The sequence below is a fragment of the Salvia splendens genome, chromosome 20 (assembly GCF_004379255.2).
Source record: "Salvia splendens isolate huo1 chromosome 20, SspV2, whole genome shotgun sequence".
In the NCBI taxonomy this organism is placed as follows: Eukaryota; Viridiplantae; Streptophyta; class Magnoliopsida; order Lamiales; family Lamiaceae; genus Salvia; species Salvia splendens.
Window position 1 is genome coordinate 12,336,836 of NC_056051.1, and position 20,762 is coordinate 12,357,597.

The 20,762-nt window shown below is 34.1% G+C and overlaps 1 protein-coding gene and 1 long non-coding RNA gene across 24 annotated transcripts in view; both read right to left on the reverse strand.

Moving 5' to 3' along the window:
- Positions 1-9,325, reverse strand: part of LOC121782347 — a 63,474-nt gene extending 54,149 nt beyond the window's left edge. For 3 of the 23 annotated variants that reach the window (XR_006046333.1, XR_006046324.1, XR_006046326.1), the window contains exons 1-8: positions 9,037-9,325; positions 8,836-8,967; positions 7,933-8,164; positions 7,732-7,809; positions 3,831-7,508; positions 2,454-2,989; positions 1,674-1,762; positions 79-1,255 (exon numbers count right to left, since the gene is read on the reverse strand). Coding sequence is in view for 1 of the 23 variants with exons in the window: in XM_042180145.1 (XP_042036079.1) it covers positions 79-168; positions 457-516 (150 nt within the window). In the remaining 22 variants the exon portion in view is untranslated. Of the gene's footprint in view, positions 1-78; positions 1,256-1,673; positions 1,763-2,453; positions 2,990-3,830; positions 7,509-7,731; positions 7,810-7,932; positions 8,165-8,835; positions 8,968-9,036 lie in introns of those variants that run through there. The other 20 variants (XR_006046342.1, XR_006046344.1, XR_006046337.1 and 17 more) reach the window with 19 other exon arrangements.
- Positions 9,326-17,194: 7,869 nt separating this feature from the next.
- LOC121782357 lies at positions 17,195-18,290 on the reverse strand. The gene is made up of 2 exons (XR_006046398.1): positions 17,684-18,290; positions 17,195-17,566 (listed from the first exon to the last, which is right to left on the reverse strand). It is a non-coding gene; the product is annotated as an uncharacterized LOC121782357 (long non-coding RNA).
- Positions 18,291-20,762: the final 2,472 nt, after the last annotated feature.

The following is a 20,762-nucleotide window of genomic DNA, read 5'->3' on the forward strand; positions in this document are numbered from 1 at the left end:
TGAGGTGTGCTAACTTTACCAACAGTTGTAAGATTTAAAGATATATATCAACTTATCTTAATTGGAAAGTGCACTCACAATAGATAAAGCTTTAGATTTTAGGCAGGAGATAACAGCCATGTATGAGGAAATATTGTCTGAGCACGATAACTTTAAGTTCATGATGGCCTGAACCAGAATCAGAACGGCTCCATTGCACAGGGAAGAAAACAAATAATAAGGAAACTAAAGGGGAAAAGGAAAACGAGAAAGTAGTCGGGAGTTAAGAAAGAATTTAGAAGTGTGAGATTTTAGTTAACCAGTGGGATAAAGTTAAATGTGCTATTAATAGAACTTTTAATTGCTAACTCATAACAAGGAAGAAAATCCTCAAAGTAAAAGCATGGGAAAACCATAAGGATCAAGACAAAGTGTAAACAGAGAATTAAAAATGATAAGATAGCTACATCCAATCACCTCTATGGGAGTTTCTCTTCTCATAGTTGTAAAACCAGTCCCCATGTTAATGTAATCCATAAAGCGCACAGTGAGAGAGAGTAGCACAGTTAAACCTGATTATTTACTTGCTTGCTGAGGTTGATCTAGAAGCCCACGGAAATCCGACGAGGCAGATTGTATTGACAGCAAAGCAGCACTGAGTGACTGCATTGTAGGTTTTTGAGTAGATTAGTAGACAAAGACACTATTACCTACCTTAGGAAGGGTAGGTGTGTTATGATGGCTTCATGTAATTAGGAGTGAACTCAGAGAACTTGGTGGTCTATGTTGCAGTGGGATCGAAGAGGGAATTGATAATCCAGATAATTGCTGTTGGGTCCGATCAGAGAAAATGGTGGGCCTGCAATCTGAAACCAGAAGGACAAATTTGCAGTGATCATGAGTTCACACAAATCACTTGGAGTAGAAGTATTATCCACAACCAGTATTGGCAGTATGGCCAACATCAGGTTCAGTATAAGCCGCGGAAATACTGTTGAGTGCCCCATCTATAAATGCTACTCAGTGCAGGATATGATGGCATACTGTGGCCACTCAATGAGATGGTCCACAAACTGCTCCAATGCCATACTCCCAAAGGAAAACATCAGAATGTCATAAATTCAAGGTAAGACTGAAATTCACAATAATAACATTAACTGATAAACTAGGAAGGAACAAACTTCTGAATCTGCAGGCTTCCTCAAAGCATCTAAAACAGCTCGTAAAGCAATACCCCACGTAAGGTGAGTCACACATTGATGCTTAATGACTGATCCTGAAGCATAAGCATTCACAAAGGATGAGCATTATAGGCAAACCAAAATTTTTTAGAACAGGGTAACATTAGAACTAACATTGTTAGGTTGAATAGTATTTTACAACACTACTAATATGTTCTTCTGTAAACCAAATTTGTTGCATAATCACCTAACGGACATGTAAAGATAACAAACTCAAATATAGTAGACTATGTATAAAACTACTTAACTGGCATATAAGAGATGTTAAGTCAAATTAAATTGTTGCGGAACTTGACCAAATATATAGAAATCGAAGTAGTCTAGATTCCATCCATTGTAATTTAAGTATTTACTACATAGTAGCAACAAGCTGCAGTTTCCATTCCGGCATTGCAAAAATATTAAAATCATGAGAAAGATCAGTCACCCTGCCACAGTAGTGGCAACACTAACCTTATAGAAAGTATCTTTACTGACACTCATTGATTGCTCCACCAGCTTCCAAGGCCCATGATTTCTTTTTTAGATGCAAGTACAGCAAACTTAATGCCAAAGTAAAAAGGAAATGTGTCTAGTAAGTAACTTTACTTGGGAAAGAGCCTGTAAATCTAAGAAACACTAATATTGCACATATTTGTACACGGCATATGAGAATATTAATTAATTATGCTGCAAGGTAGCAAAATTGGATTAGAAAAAGATGAAAAACGTCAAGCACAGTATAACAAACAAAAATTTAATATATGTAACAATTTAATTATATAGCTGCAAAAGACAGCAAAGAATGAATAAAATAAGTAGAAAAATATAGGCGCAACAACTAGGAAGCAGAAGACCAAGCAAAGCAAGCTCAAAAACCAATAAATAGACTTGTGCCTTCTATTTTCCACACCTTCCCCCCGTTTCTTATAAGTTAAAAACTCAGTTGCCACCTACCACCCCCGACCTTCAGATCGACTAAGTATATTCTACTCTATTTATGCACTACGAACTATAATAGAAAACACCTTAGTCGCACAAGAGATAACATTGGAAAGAATGAATCTAAATGCTTAGAGAGGCCTTCAAATAGAATGAATCCAAATGCTTAGAGAGGCCTTCAAATCGACTAAGAGTGACACAAGAATATGTTAATTACATCAGAAGCCTCAAACGCAACAGAATTGGCACACAACAGAATATGTTAAACAAAAATTATATCTAAATGTATGTACAAAGAAGAGAATAACTAACCACACATCCTGGTATCGTGAAGATATCGTGTTCTTCAGAATGAGACAAAGCAAGACCAACTCCAATTTTATTGGGTATCGACAAGTGTAAAGCATCAGAAAGATTGTGCAGTAGTTCTTCAGCTTTAGTATGAATGACACACTTAATATCGAACTAAGGTTAGGTTTAATAAATAAATGTTTGAATATATTGAGGTGGTCAAAACTAAACTGGAGCAGTAATACTCAATGAGACGGTCCACAAACTGCTCCAATGCCTTACCCCCAAAGGAAAACATCATAATGTCATAAATCCGAAGTAAGACTAAAACTCACAATAATAACATTAACTGATAACCGAGGTAGCTAAAACTCATAATATAATAACATTAACTGATAACCGAGGTAGCTAAAACTCACAATAATAACATTAACTGATAACCGAGGAAGGGACAAGCTTCCCAATATGCAAGCTTCCTCAAAGCATCTAAATCAGCTCGTAAAGCAATACCCAGCGTAAGGTAAGGTGAGTCACACGTTGATGCTTAATGACCGATCCTGAAGCAGAAGCATTCACAAAGGATAAACATTATAGGCAAGCTAAAAATTTTAGAACGGGGTAACATTACAACTAACATAGCATATCAATTTCCATTTACTCTCGACTCTTGAGACATAAAACGTCAAATAAAACAAATAACTAACCATCATACATCGACAAATAGTTAAACTCTTCTTACTAATCATTTGTATCTCTTTGCAATGACAAAAACCAAATGAGGAAATGAAATCAATTGAACAGTTCGTGGTAGTTTTTCAATTAGACGATCAAGATGACAAAAAAATATGCTTGTTAACTTGCAAACTCATTCTATGTGCTAAGTGACTTGTGAACATAGCAACTACAGTTTGGGAAGCCCTCTATATTCCATTTCACAAAATACCAGCAAAAAAAAATTAGTTGGTTAGGTTTAAGTTCAGAAATTTGCCACTAGATCCACAGGCACACACTATACTTGCAAATAACATGCAAAATACAAATAAGATTGTCCCCAGACTATATAGTACAAACATTTAAGATAAGATAAGCATGGAGGTGATCATCAAGTCTAAGTTATTGCAGGTTCTCAAACTCTCACCTTTTCAATCAAACTCTCACCTTTTCATTTGAAAGTAAATTTCATAAAATTAGCATCCATTAGTTATCTCTTCAAGCACATCATTAGTGTTCACATAAGCAAAGACATTTTCTAAGAAACTCAGATATCATGCTTTGAGTCTTGTCGACCTTCAATCATGAAAAGCAAAGAAACCTTACCACGAAATCTATAGCACTATATAAGATTTTAAAATTAGTTGTACTGAAGCAAAGCTTACAAAGTTTATCACAATGAATTACCGAAAATTTGAAGCATCTGAGACGACATCTGCCAAGCGCTTTGTATTACGTTCCAGTTGGCCCTTCGGGTAACTTGCCTCGGTGGGAGCATTTAACTCTCTTGAATCTATACCAAACATTTTTTCAGCAATGCAAGAAACTATACAAAACAAATGCCCATGTTAACAGTAGGCAAAACAAATGAGAAATTGAAAACTGCATATGTATAAAAGGCAAAATCTTCTCAAAGTGTAGATATTGCATGTACGGTAAAATACTATATACATTTGTTATAGACTCAATTGAGAGCTCAACCAGCTTCCAAGGCCCATGATTTCTTTTTAGATGCAAGTTCAGCAAACCTAATGCCAAAGTAAAAAGGAAATGTGTCTAGTAAGTACTTGGGAAAGAGCCTGTAAAAACATATATTAAGATGCCAAGATTTGACAATCAATGGGGGTTTATATATCAAAGAAACACTAATATAACACATATTTGTGCAGGCATATGAGATAAAGAAAAATAGGATACTATGCATGTATTATTTATAGAGCAGCAAGACAGCAAACAGTGGATTAGAAAAAGAAGAAAAACGTCAGCCTCAGTATAACTTACAAAACTATAATATATTTAACAGATTAATTATAAATCTGCAAAAATGCAGCAAAGAATCAATTAAATAAGCAGAAAAATATAGGTGCAACAACCAAGAAGCAAAAGATCAAGCAAAGCAAGCTCAAAAATCAATAAATAGACTTGTGCCTTCAGTTTTCCATCCTTTCCACCCGTTTCTTTTATGTTAAGAACTCAGTCGCCCCCTACCACCCTCGACCTTTAGATCGACTAAGTACTTTCTAGTCTATTTATGCATAGGAACTTTCACGGAAAACACCTTAGTTGCACAAGAGATAACATTTGCAAGAATGAATCTAAATGCTTAGAGAGGCCTTCAAATCGACTACGAGTAATACAAGAATATGCTGAATTATCTCAATAGCCTCAAACGCAGCATGATTGCTCTGTGATCTGACTCAAACACAAAGTCTTTCCTGCATACAACCAAGAAAAGGGTTACAGGTTTAGTGCAACATGTAGAAGAATTCCAAGGAGGTAAAAATTATAAGCTGTTGTATGTATTCCACTTCCTACAACTAAACAAAAAATTATATCTAAATGTATGTACAAAGAAGAGAATAACTAACCACACATCCAGGCATAGTGAATATATCGTGTTCTTCAGAAATAGACAAAGCAAGTACAACCCCAATTTTATCAGGTACCGACAAGTGTAGAGCATCAGAAAGATTTAGGTTTATAAAAATAAATGTTTGACTATTGAAGCAAATATTGGTTGCAGCTTTATACCCTTCAACTCACTGGAATAAATAGTGAGATGGTCAAAATTGAACTGGAGCAATAGTACGCTACCCTCCATTCCATCCATTGTATAATAACAAGTTAAACAATTACCCACACACATCAAATACGCCAAAACATAAGTCTTGCTCTACTTCAAGTCAAGTTAGACAAATAAGCACATTCACAAGACATTAGATAATCCTCTACTTCAAGTCACGTCAAATCACACAAATCATTTAGAGAAATTAGGTTGACCCCGAATTCACTCGCGGGTAAGACTTTAGAACAAGAATTGTACACGAACTAATTCCCTAAGAGCTAGGCATCCCAATACTTCAATGTAAGTTCGATTTATGTCTTGGGAGTCTCAAACCATCGTCACTAATTCATAAAGAGAATATCTTCCGGCTATTCTTTCTTTTAAGCACATAAGATCTTTCTCCCAAACTCAAGCAAAATTCATCGCTCACAAGTCAGTATGATGCATAAATCAAAAGGTCTTATTCATTTGGATGTAATGGGGCTTTTGGTAAAGGTGTGATCATATTTGGTTAAGTAGCTTATCACCTTCTTAAAATACTAGCACATCCATCATAGCATCCTTCACAACATCCTTCACATCTCACTCAATGCGTGCGAAATTCTGACATCTCAACACCTAAAACTCGAATTTTTCTACCATCTAAACAAAGTCATCATATTCTTTTGAGCAGATTTCTATTTTTCACTTTTTTTCTAGCCTTTGGCTTTTTTTTACACATGAAAGGCTGCCTTTTATTTTTATTTTTTACTAGCCTTGGCTTTTTTTAACACATGAAAGGCTGCCTTTTACTTTTCTAGCCTTGGCTTTTTTTTACACATGAAAGGTTGCCTTTTACTTTTCTGGCCTTGGCTTTTTCTTACACATGAAAGGCTGTCTTTTTTTTCTAGCCTTGGATTTTTTTTACACTTTAAAGGCTGCCTTTTTATTTTATTTTTGTTTGAAGACGAAGCTTTTTCACTTTGTATCTCAGTATAAATGAATACCACCTGATGAATGTTCCAGGACTTCCATCTTTTTCTTGCCACTATAAGTACCCTCCCAAGAATGTTACAGGACTTCCATCTTTTCCTTGCCACCATTAAAACCCTCCCAAGAATGTGCTAGCATTTTAATTTTAGTGACTATGGTAGAAAATATAGGCCGACAAATGGATATAATAAGTATGGCTAATATAGTGACTTCAAAATTTTTAAACAAAGAAATTAGGTTTTTGGGGCTCAAAATGGCTCACTAGGGGTTTATGTAGGGTTAGGCATGTGATAATTTGGATATGAGGCTTTTTGTCCTATTGCCTAAATCATTTTTATGCACCAATATCAACAAGATTGCAACTCATAAAGCTCTCATCCATTCGATCGGCCCTATGGCTTTTTCAATTAATTTTTCAAAACCGGAATAGTTCTCTCTCCTTAGCTCAAGAAATCGGGCACCAAAGAACACTATTGTCACTTTATTGAAGCACGAGAAACCTAGTTCTCCAGAAGTTAGTAAGCAACAAGTTTTCAGATCAACCCGAGAGAGAAATGAAGCCTACACTAATAACCCATAAAAAAGTGGTGAAAGTAGTGACAATCAATAGAGAGAAAATCTTGCATGCATACACAAATAGCAAGTGGTGAAACTCTGTTCATGGAAGCATTTCGTCCTCAGTACAGAGTAGCATAGTACTAGGGCAATTTTTGGATATTTAAGAAGCTAATATCCATTGTTTATCAATTGGTGATGTGTATGAAATCATGAAAAACTAGGGAGAAGCACATATTAGAGAGCCATGGCAGACAACCTCTCGGAAATTTACTCTTAATCATAACATGTCAATTACAAAAAAACATGTAAGTCCTCTATAAAATCAACATATCAGGCATGAATGAGAATAAATAGCAGTTAGGCACTCATGTATAAGTAGGAAACATCACAAGTTGAGTATATACAGGTTTGAATGACACCCGAAAAAGATGAGAAGTAGAGTTACCAGAATCCTCAAAGACCAAGATTTGACGACTACAATAATAGCTCGGATTTCCGGCCTGCTAGAAACCTGGTACCTTCTCACATACCAAAATGCTGAAAGCAAACATCTACCAGTGTATCTTTATCAGAATAAAAAAACGTAGTACTCTGTCAATTTAGATCATCTTCGAAACTTTCCAACATTCAATTTTGATTGATCGATTAAATTGTTTTCTTTAAAAATATATTGCCATGCCATCTTTCTTTCCTATCATCTTTGCAAGATCAGTCTTACCTTCCTACCTTCCTTTTCTGGCATTAAAATTCCCTTTTATGAAGCTCATTCCCTACAAAACAGTGTGAATATTTGCATATCATGTAAGACCCCAGGAAAATTAAGTGTTATTTAAACGTGGTTTTTATTAACATGATTTTCAAATCTTAAGCGAAAGGAAGGAAACGTTTTATATCATAGAAAAAAAGAGAATTTCTTTCATTTTCTTTTATCATCACTAGAAAAAATAAGTACTAAATCACAACATGAGATGATCTCTTACAAAAAAAATGTACCTACTCATTTTATTCATCAGGGCCGGGAGTCCAATATAGGAAGCTAGTTGCTTCTGCAGTCCACCCCTTCCCAAGCTCCTGCAAGAAGAAACAAACTTCATTAAAATCTTATCAAGAAGAAAACTGTAATATCCCACATCTTTTAAACTACTATGTTTGCTTGCTTTACATCTTTTATCTATGTTGAGAATAATTAATTACCAAGATGGGAGAAAGGAAAATTGCTCGAACAAGTAGGTGCAAGAAGTTGGGAAAATTGCTTGCCTTGCGGCATGAGTAATACACTAGCTATACATGTGAATATATATATATATATATATATATATATATATATATAACCCTCTGTATCCAACACTTTGCAATAGGCATTATGGCACTTTTCGGATAGCCACTCTTTAGTCTCGAATGCCCACTTTTTCTCCCAAACCATGTCCTGCAGTCAAAGAAAGAAGAGCTTGTCATGTTAGAAGACAAAGAACTTCTACACTCCATTTCTCCCTTTAGTCAAAGAATGGATAGTCCACAAAACAACTTTGACGCCATTCTCTTTGTGGTGACACCAAAGCACACATGCATTATCATCTTTCAAAATCTTGCATGATGAGAAACAAAGTCCCCAACACCATGATGAGTATGAAGACTGAGAGGAGAGGAGCCTCATGTATCTTGTCGCCACATTCAAGATCACTCGGTAAGAAATTCACTATATATAGAACATCCCTATCAACCTTTTTCCCATCACAATCTCTCATCAGTTTCATCACATAAATTCATCTATCCCACCCACAAAAATCCATGTTTCCACACATTCTAGTTTAGAAGAAAGTGCTTCAAGAGTCTAGCTAGCAAGGAGAGGAAAGTTGCATATTGTTCATTCATCAAGCTTTTTCTCATATCTAAGCAAGTTCCCTACCAAAATTCTTTGTTCAAAGCAAGCCATAATTTAGTACATATCTCTGTCCCAAAACCCAAAACACAAGCATGCTTAGTGTTTCTTCAAGATCTCAACTTTTATGCATAAATAGGAAAAACCTTAGCCCTCTTGAATCACAAATACATAAGCCACTCAATTAAGAATTTGACTAAGGAAGTAAGAAATCATACCCTGGCTGGAGTTTCTGTCCTCTGTCAGCAACAGCAGCAGCGCCGGGTCGGCGGCGGCGACGGCAGCCGGCGGTGGTGGCGAAATACGGCAAACACGACACTTCTTGGCTCCTTTTCAACCCCTCTTAATTTCTGAAAATTTAAGCAAAGATTCAAAGTTTAGAAACTTGTTTTTACAAATTAAAAGTGAAATATACTTACCTCACGAACGACGACGGCGACGGCGGCCGGCGCAGCGACGGCGGCAGCCCGACGACAGCAGCGGCAGTTTCCAGCCGGCGGCGGTGCTGGCGGAGAGGGAGACCGAGAGGGAGAGTGAGAAGAGAGGAAAGGAGAGAAGGGAAGCAGGGAGAGATGGCCGGCGGGCCGGCAGTGGCAGCCGTTTCCGGCAGAGGCGAGAGAGAAGGGAGATTTGAGAGAAAGAGGCGTTGGGGGAAGGAGGCGCAAGTTTCAGACTTTGAATTTGAATTAACTAGGGTTTCAGAGTTTGAATTTGAAGTGAATTGGGTTTCATTTTTATTTCTTAGCATAATGGACTTTAAATTAATTAAGTTTTTGGTTTTTTTAATTATTTTTTATTATGGAATAAACCCTCTAAAATTTAAATAGTTGAGCCTAAGTCTTCTTTTAAAATATTAGTGTTAGTTTAGTCCAACTTTTATGATGATTATAATTAATTCTTGAAGTTAAGATTTATTTAACTAGTAAGTTATGTATAACTTGAAGCTTTGGTATTTATTGCATTAATTTTGTCTGTGCCCTTGCATAATTGGAGTAAGATAAATTCATGGTTAAAATTTAACCTCTTGAGAGTAGTGATAAATTAACAAAAATTGTGTAAACAAAACTGGATAGTTTGAGTATTTTACATTCAGATTAAATTTATGATAATTATTTAATTTAATATTTTACATAATTAACCTTCTATGATTATTTAGGAAACACTAAATTTTTCATAATCATCTTTTACATACATTTAGACTTTAGCCGATTGAGGAGATAGTTTAACATCTTAGTAATTGATAAATGTAGATATTATACATTACTTGCTTAATCTCTTCTCCCATTATCAAGAATGTGGATATTTTTTATATTCCATTTAATTTCTCAGTGTTATAATCAAATAAAATAATCATACTCATTCACATCAAACTATTTTATTATTAAATAATTTTTAAAATTTCAATATAAAAACGACTACATCCATGCATATATATTTAATTTTTGAGTTTTATCATTAAATGAAACTATCATGGTCATTCGCATCAAATTATTTTATTAGTATTAACTAATTTTTAGTTTTGTAAATTATATAAAATGACTACATGCACATATACTCAATTTCTTAATGTTACCGTCTAAACAAAGTCATCATATTCTTTTGAGCAGATTTCTATTTTTCACTTTTTTTCTAGCCTTTGGCTTTTTTTTACACATGAAAGGCTGCCTTTTATTTTTATTTTTTACTAGCCTTGGCTTTTTTTAACACATGAAAGGCTGCCTTTTACTTTTCTAGCCTTGGCTTTTTTTTACACATGAAAGGTTGCCTTTTACTTTTCTGGCCTTGGCTTTTTCTTACACATGAAAGGCTGTCTTTTTTTTCTAGCCTTGGATTTTTTTTACACTTTAAAGGCTGCCTTTTTATTTTATTTTTGTTTGAAGACGAAGCTTTTTCACTTTGTATCTCAGTATAAATGAATACCACCTGATGAATGTTCCAGGACTTCCATCTTTTTCTTGCCACTATAAGTACCCTCCCAAGAATGTTACAGGACTTCCATCTTTTCCTTGCCACCATTAAAACCCTCCCAAGAATGTGCTAGCATTTTAATTTTAGTGACTATGGTAGAAAATATAGGCCGACAAATGGATATAATAAGTATGGCTAATATAGTGACTTCAAAATTTTTAAACAAAGAAATTAGGTTTTTGGGGCTCAAAATGGCTCACTAGGGGTTTATGTAGGGTTAGGCATGTGATAATTTGGATATGAGGCTTTTTGTCCTATTGCCTAAATCATTTTTATGCACCAATATCAACAAGATTGCAACTCATAAAGCTCTCATCCATTCGATCGGCCCTATGTTTTTGATAAAGCTCTCATAAAACTCATAAAGCTCTCATAAAACTCATAAATATAATCTTTTTGATAAACTGGTTTCGGCATAAGTCCACTGAGTATTTTATAGTACTCAGTCGTGCATGTGTTTTCCCTATATGCAGGTTGAGCGGCGACGAGATGGGTGATGTTGAACTTAAATTGAAGTCTAGCTGGTTATTAATTGAATCTCTGAGTGCCGTTGTATTTTATTTAAATTGTATAGCCCACAATTTATATTTCACAAGATTGGACTTGTATTAATTATTTAATTTATTGTACCCAACACGAAATTGAGTCCAACAAATATTCCTCACAAAATGAATTATTAAATTACCTTGTGATTTCCCCATCACGATTTCAACTTGTAAAACAAGTTCTCGTGCCTTGTCAATAATTCCAAATATCCGAATAGTAACTAAAATCACAAGTCATCAATAACTCAAAAAAACCACGTCACGTAAACGAAATTAATTCAGTCAACGCACAGTCAAAATTCAAAATCACAATTAGGTAACCGAAATAACAATTTCACTCGTCATTTAAGTCACATACTTCACGACATTAAAAGCATTAATGCAAAAGTTTTAGCGTTCAAAAATTAGGGTTCAAAAAAGTTGGCGTTACATGTATACAATATATTTATACACATATTAAGGTATATGCTTCTAAATTTACATGTTGTATTGATATAATTATGTCTTTGCGTTGATAATTTTAGTACACAAAATTGAAAGTCTTGTGTTGATAAATTATTTCTTTATATTGATATTTAAATTTACATGTTGTATTGATATAATTATTTCTTTGTGTTGATAATTTTAATACACAGAATTGAAAGTTATTAGTTATTGTTGTAAATTAGTTAGCACACTAACGCAACCCTATATATATATTCTAGTTTACAGCTTCCTCGACTTTGAATCAATGCACGTTTTATTTAGCTTCTGTAACCCGTCGATAAATTCTAGTTTACAGCTTCCTCGATTTTGAATCAAACGCATACAAAGTTCGATTTTGAAAATATATTTTTGTTGCCGGCTTTGCATCAACCGTCGACGTCTTTCGATTAATGATGGAAGAAGGTAATCCAGCGTGTCTGCTCATGTTTATTGTTCGGATGTTTTCAATTTTTTTAAATCAGTCGCATATCCCAAACGGTCTATAGCAGCAAAATCGTTTTTCATGTTTGCGTGCCTCCTTGCATTTTTATCGAAACATGATTGACGGTTTATGATAATGTGGTGGCTAGGGTTCATTCATTCCCCTAGGGTTGTTAATTCATGGGACCTAGGGGTTTAGTATTGTATGAGGCATTCCTTTAGTATGTTGATTGTTGCCATGCTTGGGGATAGGTTGTAGATTGGTTTAAACTAGTATGGCAGTATTCACATGCAGTATGTTGATTTTTGCCTTGATTGGGGATAGGTTGTAGCATGGTTTTAACAAGTTTGGCAGTGTTCGAAATTGTTGGCTCTATGGTTCATTCGTTTTCATAGGGTTGACCAATTTTGGGGGCTAGGGGTGTGGTATAGTGTGAGATACAAAACCTGTACGTAGGACCGCGAGTTAGAGCCATCCCTATAGCGGGTGGTTTCATATTGGCTTGTTAGTTGCATTAAAGTGTACATGTAATGTATAAGTATAATTGTATAATGCACTATATGTGATCGGTAATGTACAGTATATGTCATATAATTCTTATTAAGATTAACATGTGTATTGTTTTGTGGTTATAAACAGTTGGTGTTGTGCCTGAATGTTCTGCCGAATTAAAGCCCGTTGATGGTCAGAAGTTCCAATCATTAGATTTTGCATTCGCGGCGGTAGAAGAGGTTGCGCTGGTGAGTTGAAAGTTTCAACTCGGGGACTTTGAAGTGCTGGTGAACGTGAACTCGGTCGTCGATCCACATAATGTACACATAATGTACATATTGTATAGTATAATGCGTAGTTTATTTTCTGTAATGCATTATTTGTGATATGTAATTAACATTTATACTGGCGCGTTTAATTTAAGTTGTGTCGTGTTTCGATGTTTGGCGAATGTTTCTTGTTTTCCTAAGGGTTTAACAAGCCTAGGGGCTAGTGTGTAGTACGTTCTAAGGCAAAAAAACGTTGTCCAAATACACGAGCTGCTGTAATTCGCCTGGGGTTGCACATAATGTATATTTTGTATAGTATAATGCGTAGTTTAGTTTCTATAATGCATTATTTGTGATATGTAATGAACATTTATCCTGACCCGTTTAATTTACGTTGTGCCGTCTGTCGTTGTTTGGCGAACGTTTCTTGTTTTCCCTAAGGGTTTAACAAGCCTCGGGGCTAGGGTGTAGTATGTTCTAAGTCTAAACAACGTTGTCCAAATACACAAGTTGCAGTAATTCGTCTGGGGTGCACATAATGTATATTGTGTATAATATAATGCGTAGTTTAGATTCTATAATGCATTATTTGTAATATGTAATGAACATTTATCTTGACTCATTTCATTTAAGTTGTGCCGTGTGTCGTTGTTTGGCGAACGTTTCTTGTTTTCCCTAAGAGTTTGACAAGCCTAGGGGCTAGGGTGTAGTATGTTCTAAGTCTAAAAAACATTGTCCAAATACACGAGCTGGAGTAATTCGTCTGGGGTTGCACATGCATAATGCATGTGTATATTTCAAAACAGATATACATAATGTACATATTGTGTAGTATAATGCGTAGTTTAGTTTCTGTAATGCATGATTTGTGGTATGTAATGAACATTTATCCTTACCCGTTTAATTTAGGTTGTGCCGTGTTTCGATGCTTTATGCACGTTTCTTGTTTTCCCTAAGGGTTTAACAAGCCTAGGGGCTAGAGTGTAGTATGTTCTAAGTCTAAAAAACGTTGCCCAAATACACGAGCTGCAGTAATTCGCCTGGGGTTGCACACGCATAGCGCGTAGGCATTTTTTAAAACAGATATACATAATGTACACATTATGCAATGTAATGCGTAGTTTTAGTTTCTGTAATGCATTATTTGTGTTATGTAATGAACGTTTATTCTGCCCCGTTTCATTTAAGTTGTGCCGTGTTTCGATGTTTGGCGCACGTTTCTTGTTTTCCCTAAGGGTTTAACAAGCCCAGGGGCTAGGGTCTAGTATGTACAACAACAACCACGTGATGCATAAAATAAGATAAATAATGCTATCAAAATAACCAAATAATGTACAGAATCACTCAAGTAATGAACATACCAACATTGCATTCATTCTTTGATTCATGTTCAACAACAATCTAAAAATGCATAAACATGATAAATAATGCATAGAAATAGCTACATAATGTACACATATTGCATTCACTCTTAGACTCATGTTCAAGTTCCGCGACGGCTTCCTTCTGCCGTGGAGTTAAACTTTTTATACAATTCAGAAACTCTCAGAATTTCTGGGCAATTCCTACTGGCAGTATATCATCGACCGTCTCGGTAATGTCCAATCTTAGCTGCTTTGATGCTGTACAACATACAGAATAATAACATACAATTAGTTACATAATGTACAAACTGAATAAAATAAAGTGGACAGTTATACTGCATTCACTTCTACACTCTTGTACAGAAGCATCAAAATAATGCCTAAAAACTGATACATAATGCATTTTAATACGCAAATAATGTTCGGAATAAATCAACAAATGCACCATGAATATTGCAATCACCCATTGTCCCATGTCCAACAACGGTCACATAAAGGATAAACCATGATTAATAATGCACTAAAATAACTAAATAATGTACAGATCCAGTCAAGTAATGTACATACAAATATTACATTCAGTCTTTGACCCATGTACAATACAAATAGGATAAAATAATGCATTCAAAAAGCCAAATAATGAACAAAATCACTCAAGTAATGAACATGATAAATAATGCATAGAAATAGCTACATAATATACAGATTCAGGCTAGTTATGAACATAAAAATATTCCATTCACTCTCTAACCGATGTACACCAGTAGGCACTTGATGCGTGCAACAGGTATATAATGCATAGAAATAGTTAAATAATGTACAGATTCATTGAAACAATTCACATATAAATATTGCATTCGCACTTTGAAGGCTTTACAAAAACAGTCACATTATATATAAAACATGGTAAATAATGCATTCAAACAGACAAATAATGCACTGAGTATATCAAGTAATACACATACAAATATTCCCTTCATTCTTGAACGTATACAACAATAGTCACATGATGCATGATACAGGATATATAATGCATAAAAATAGTTACATAATGTACAGATCCATTCATGTAATGACCACACAAATGAAATTGATTCCTCACCCTCTTTCTGCAATTGTTGTGAAACTGACGGACGTCCTCTTTTAGACATTTTGAAATCTGCGCAAGACACCAAACAAACATAACCCTATAAGATTTCATCAACAAATTCGCGCACTACAACTTTATGGTGATAATCGGGTGAATCGTGGTGTGGGTGGTGTGTTACGTGCGAAAATCAGAGAAAACGCTAGATGAAACTCAGAAAGTAAACTACTAAATTAACATTCGACAAACCCTACCTCCTCTTTGACCGCAGACGAATCTTGCACAAAATCGGAAGGGTTGTTTCCTAGAAATCGGGTTAGAGGCGAAGCGGTTAGAGAGGGCGGCTAGGGTTTTGAAAGGGGTTCGAAATTAGGGAGACGAAGCGGGTAGAGAGATTGTGAGTTAATACGTTTGGAGATGAATGGTGTGTAGAATAGAGGGAAGGTAGTGGGTATAGAAATTTCGCACATGCCGTTTCGGGAGTTTTTGAGTATAGAAATTTACTAATTCAACCCCATGATGCACGAAATGCCCCAAATAATGAACTACATGATCAAATCTATGCTTGTCATCCGGATCGTCCATCCGCCTGATCCAACGCTCCAAATTGTGAAGAAACTTAGATCTAAGGGGAGAAAAGGAGATTAACACTACCATATATATATATATATATATATATATATATGGTTTTAATCTATCTAAAGAAGCGCCTTAAGTACTAAAATACAGCCCAAAAATCGGTCGTCAGATCTGTAAATGAATGGCCACGATCTGTTTTATATTTTGTGAAATTTGTGTCATAGTAAGATCAATTTGCGTCATGTGAAGGGTATTTTCGGCAAATCAAATTAGTGGAACTGTTTCATATGGGCGGATTTAATGAGATTACTAAACTACACACACTCTACAATGTGGTTTTGTTTCCAATGCCATTTATTAAGCGAGAGAGAATAAAATTTCAGTCATTTATTCCCCAAATCAAGCAGAATTCGATCCAATCCCCTCAAATCCACTATTCCAACAAAACACAAATCGGCGTCCAAAAACCCTATCTAGTCTACATCGCTACTCAAATCAACAACAATCCTCTCACCGACAATGGTGAACACTCGTTCGGCCGGAACATCGAAGTATGAAGAAAAGGTTAGTTAGTGTTCCTAATTCATTAGACTTCCAGAATGTGCAATCGAAACTAACACAAATTTATCTTGTTTTGGTAGTATATATAAGGATTGCTGTGAAGAAGAACCTACCGCACCAACCGCAATAAAAAGTATTTTGTTTAAAATATATGTTCATATTTTTGAGATTACAGTTGAATTTTCGTTTGACACACCTTTCCTGTTGGTGTTTTCCTTCTAAAACAACAGATCCAGCAACTGAGAGGGGTTCGAATGAAACGGGAGAGTGCATCTATGACCATCGACAAGAAGGTCATTCTTAAAATGACCGAAAAATACACTAACTATGACCTAAACAAGCCCTTTTCATTTTGGATCATCCAATATTAACATTACGGAAAACTACACTTACAATGACATAAACATACTCTATGTATGATTTTGTATTCATGTCGAGTTTTGTGTACATCAAATCCTACTTTGAAATTACGTAAACAATGTTTTGGGTGTAGTGCAAATATTGAATAGTACATCAGTCGTTTGACTAAAAATCGAATCGTTTTAAGGCCTTTAAGGGTATTGCAATCCCCTTGATTTGTATGGTCGAAATATCAAATCATGACATAATGTTTACACTTTGTGTCATACTAAGTGTATATTTGGGTCATTTCAAAATATTGTTATCCACATATGGACTTAGATTGAATTTCGTACAACGGAATACATCCAGGTTTTAGATACGTCATTCTAAATGGAACATTGAGTCATTTTAACAATAACAACAAAATTACTATACCATTTCATCTTATGGGTAATTTGTGTCATAATAATCCAATATTCGAGTCATTATATAATATTATAGAGTACCAAAATGCGTCATACAAATCTGATCAAAATGAGTACAATCAGGGGTAATGTATGTCATACAACTCTGATCAACCGGTGATAGCTAAAAAAGCAAACAATAACTGTTCATATCAAACAAACGGACAATGCAAGTAAATGGCGTACAAAATGAAAATTAAACTGAATTGAGTTCAAACTTCAGAATATCTTCTAGATCTCCGCTTTTCTTTCTCTTTAAATTTCACAACAGAACCTGTGCTTTCAAGCACGTCATCGGAGATTGACTGATTGTCTTCAAGCGAAGAAGGATCTGCTACGGTTTCCATTTGTGGAGAAACGGTGCGTTTGACCTAAATCACAAAAAAACCCACCACAGATTGATAACAAAACTTAATTTACATATAAAACAATGAATACCGACTATGAAATTAATTAGAAGATGAAAAACTGATATGAACATAAATTACCGATGAAATAAAGTGGTGACGGAGTGTAGAATAATATTATCAACACACACAAGATCTGTTGAAGAAGATGTAAAAATGGTAGGAGTTGAAGAAAATGATTATTAACTCCCCAATAAATCACGCAAGGAAAATGAGAATGGAAAAAAGATAGACGTACATGATTATAGGGATTGGAATAACAATTTAATGAACTTGAATGACAATATTAACTTTTTGGTATTATAAGGGAATAAATAAATATGACTTGCGAAAATAATTGAGTCGTTAGATCTTTCCATCTAAAGATTAAACACACTATAAATAAAATACACAAACATTCGTAGAATACATGTACCGCAAACATACTTAAATACATTACACACACTACCATTACGAACACAAAATACATTATTTATATACCATACAACAAATATATAGAAAAAATATGCAACATATACATGCATGCCACACAAACTATAAACATTAAATACAGTATAAATAAATATACAAACACAATATTAATAAAATATGCTACACAATAAATGGGCAGCACATACTACACGCTTTATATACAAAATACACCCTAGTACACAATATAGACAAAATGTAGAATACACACTACAGAAGACACATACACTACCAACACTACACAAATACACGCACTTTAAACAAATACATATAAAACAACTAACACACTACACAAAATACTAAATACAAATCTTTATGTACAACAACTATGAAACACAGTAATAAAATACAGAAACACAATAAATAAATCAAACACGCACACATAGCACACGCACTACACACACGTACATAAAATAAACTATTTATACACTACACATCAAATGCACAAATAAATACACAATTTACACTTGTGGTCCATACTATAAACATTAAACACGGTATGAATAAAATACACAAACACAATATAAATAAAACACACACATACTATACACAAATAAACATACTACACACTATAAAAAATGACACACACTGCACACTATATACACTATACATCATAGCACACACTATACGTTGCATGCAAAGTTTATACATATGCACACTATACACAAAATATATACATAAAACCACTACACTTGATATACATACGCGCCTAATACTAGAAATATTAAACACACTATAAATAAAATACACACATACGTAGAATACTTGTACTGCAAACATACATAAATACATAAATACATTGCACAAACTACAATTCCGAACACAAAATACATTATTTATTTACCATACAACAAATGTATATATAAAATATGCAACTTATATATACGAGCCACACATACTATAAACATTAAACACCGTATAAATAAATATACAAACACAGTATAAATAAAATAGGCTACACAATAAATGGGCATGACACAGTACACGCATTATATACAAAATACACAATACACACTACACATACTAGTCTCAAGACACATACACTACCAAAACTACACAAATACACACACTTTAAACAAATACATATAAAACAACTAACACATTGTACAAACACAATATAAATAAAATAAACTATACACACTACACGCATTATATACAAAATACACACTAACACACAATATAGACAAAATACACAATACACAGTACACATATTATACACGACACATACACTACCCGCACTACACAATTACACATTAAACAAATACGCATAAAATAACTAACACTCTACCCAAAATACTAAATACAAATATTCTAAACAAACTATACATACGCGGCACATACTACAAACATTTAACACACTATAAACAAAACATACAAAACACATGCATAATATACATACACACATAGCACACACTACAAATACATACATACAATACACTATTTATACACTACCCAACAAATGCACATATAAAATACACAATTTATACATGTGTTATATACTACAAATATTAAACACAATATAAACAAAATACAAAAACACAACAAATAAACACGCACACATAACACACGCACTACACACACATAGCTCACACACTACAAATACATACATAAAACACACTATTTATACACTACACAACAAATGCACAAATTAAATACACAATTTATACATGCGTGTTACATACTACAAACATTAATCATGCTATAAATAAAATACACGCACACAATATACACAAATAAACATACTACATAATGTAAAAAAAAATAACACACACTGTATACATACTATACATCATAGCACAAAGTATATACACCACTCAAATACCCCAATTTATACACATACATACTAAACTATCACTATAAATACAGAGAATACAAACAATATAAAAATACCACTCATTATACATAATCTACACATTTATATACACTATACAACAAATGTACGTATAAAATACACAATTTATACATACATACCACATACTATAAACATTAAACACATTATAGATAAAATACACACTCAATATAGATAAATAAAATACACTACAAACTAAATGGACTACACATACCACACGTATTATACACAAAATACACACTAGTACACAATTCACAAAATAAACATACCAAACACACTACAAAAATAACACACTTTACACACATGATATAGACAAAATACACTTTTTATACACAATACTATGCACGCATAAAATACACAATTTATATATATGTTACACATACTACAAACATTAACCACGGTACACAAAAGACACAAAGACAATATAAATAAAACATACATACACACTAGATAAAATGAACATACTACGCACTAAACAAAAAATAACACACACTTCATACACATTGCATACTATATACACCACGCACAATATATATACAACGCACATGCTCACTATACATCATAACACAGTTTACATTGTACACAAAGTATATACACCACGCACAATATATATACAACGCACATGCTCACTATACAAAAAAACACGCACAATGCAACACACATTCTATAATGTCTATATAGACATACTACACACACTATCCACAAAATTCATACGTTGCAAACATAGATGCACGCTACATATATTGTACATCATACTTAAACTATACACAAAATATACACTCAGTTCACCAATAAACAAACTGAACCCACTATAAAAAATAAATAACAACCTTTTTACACATA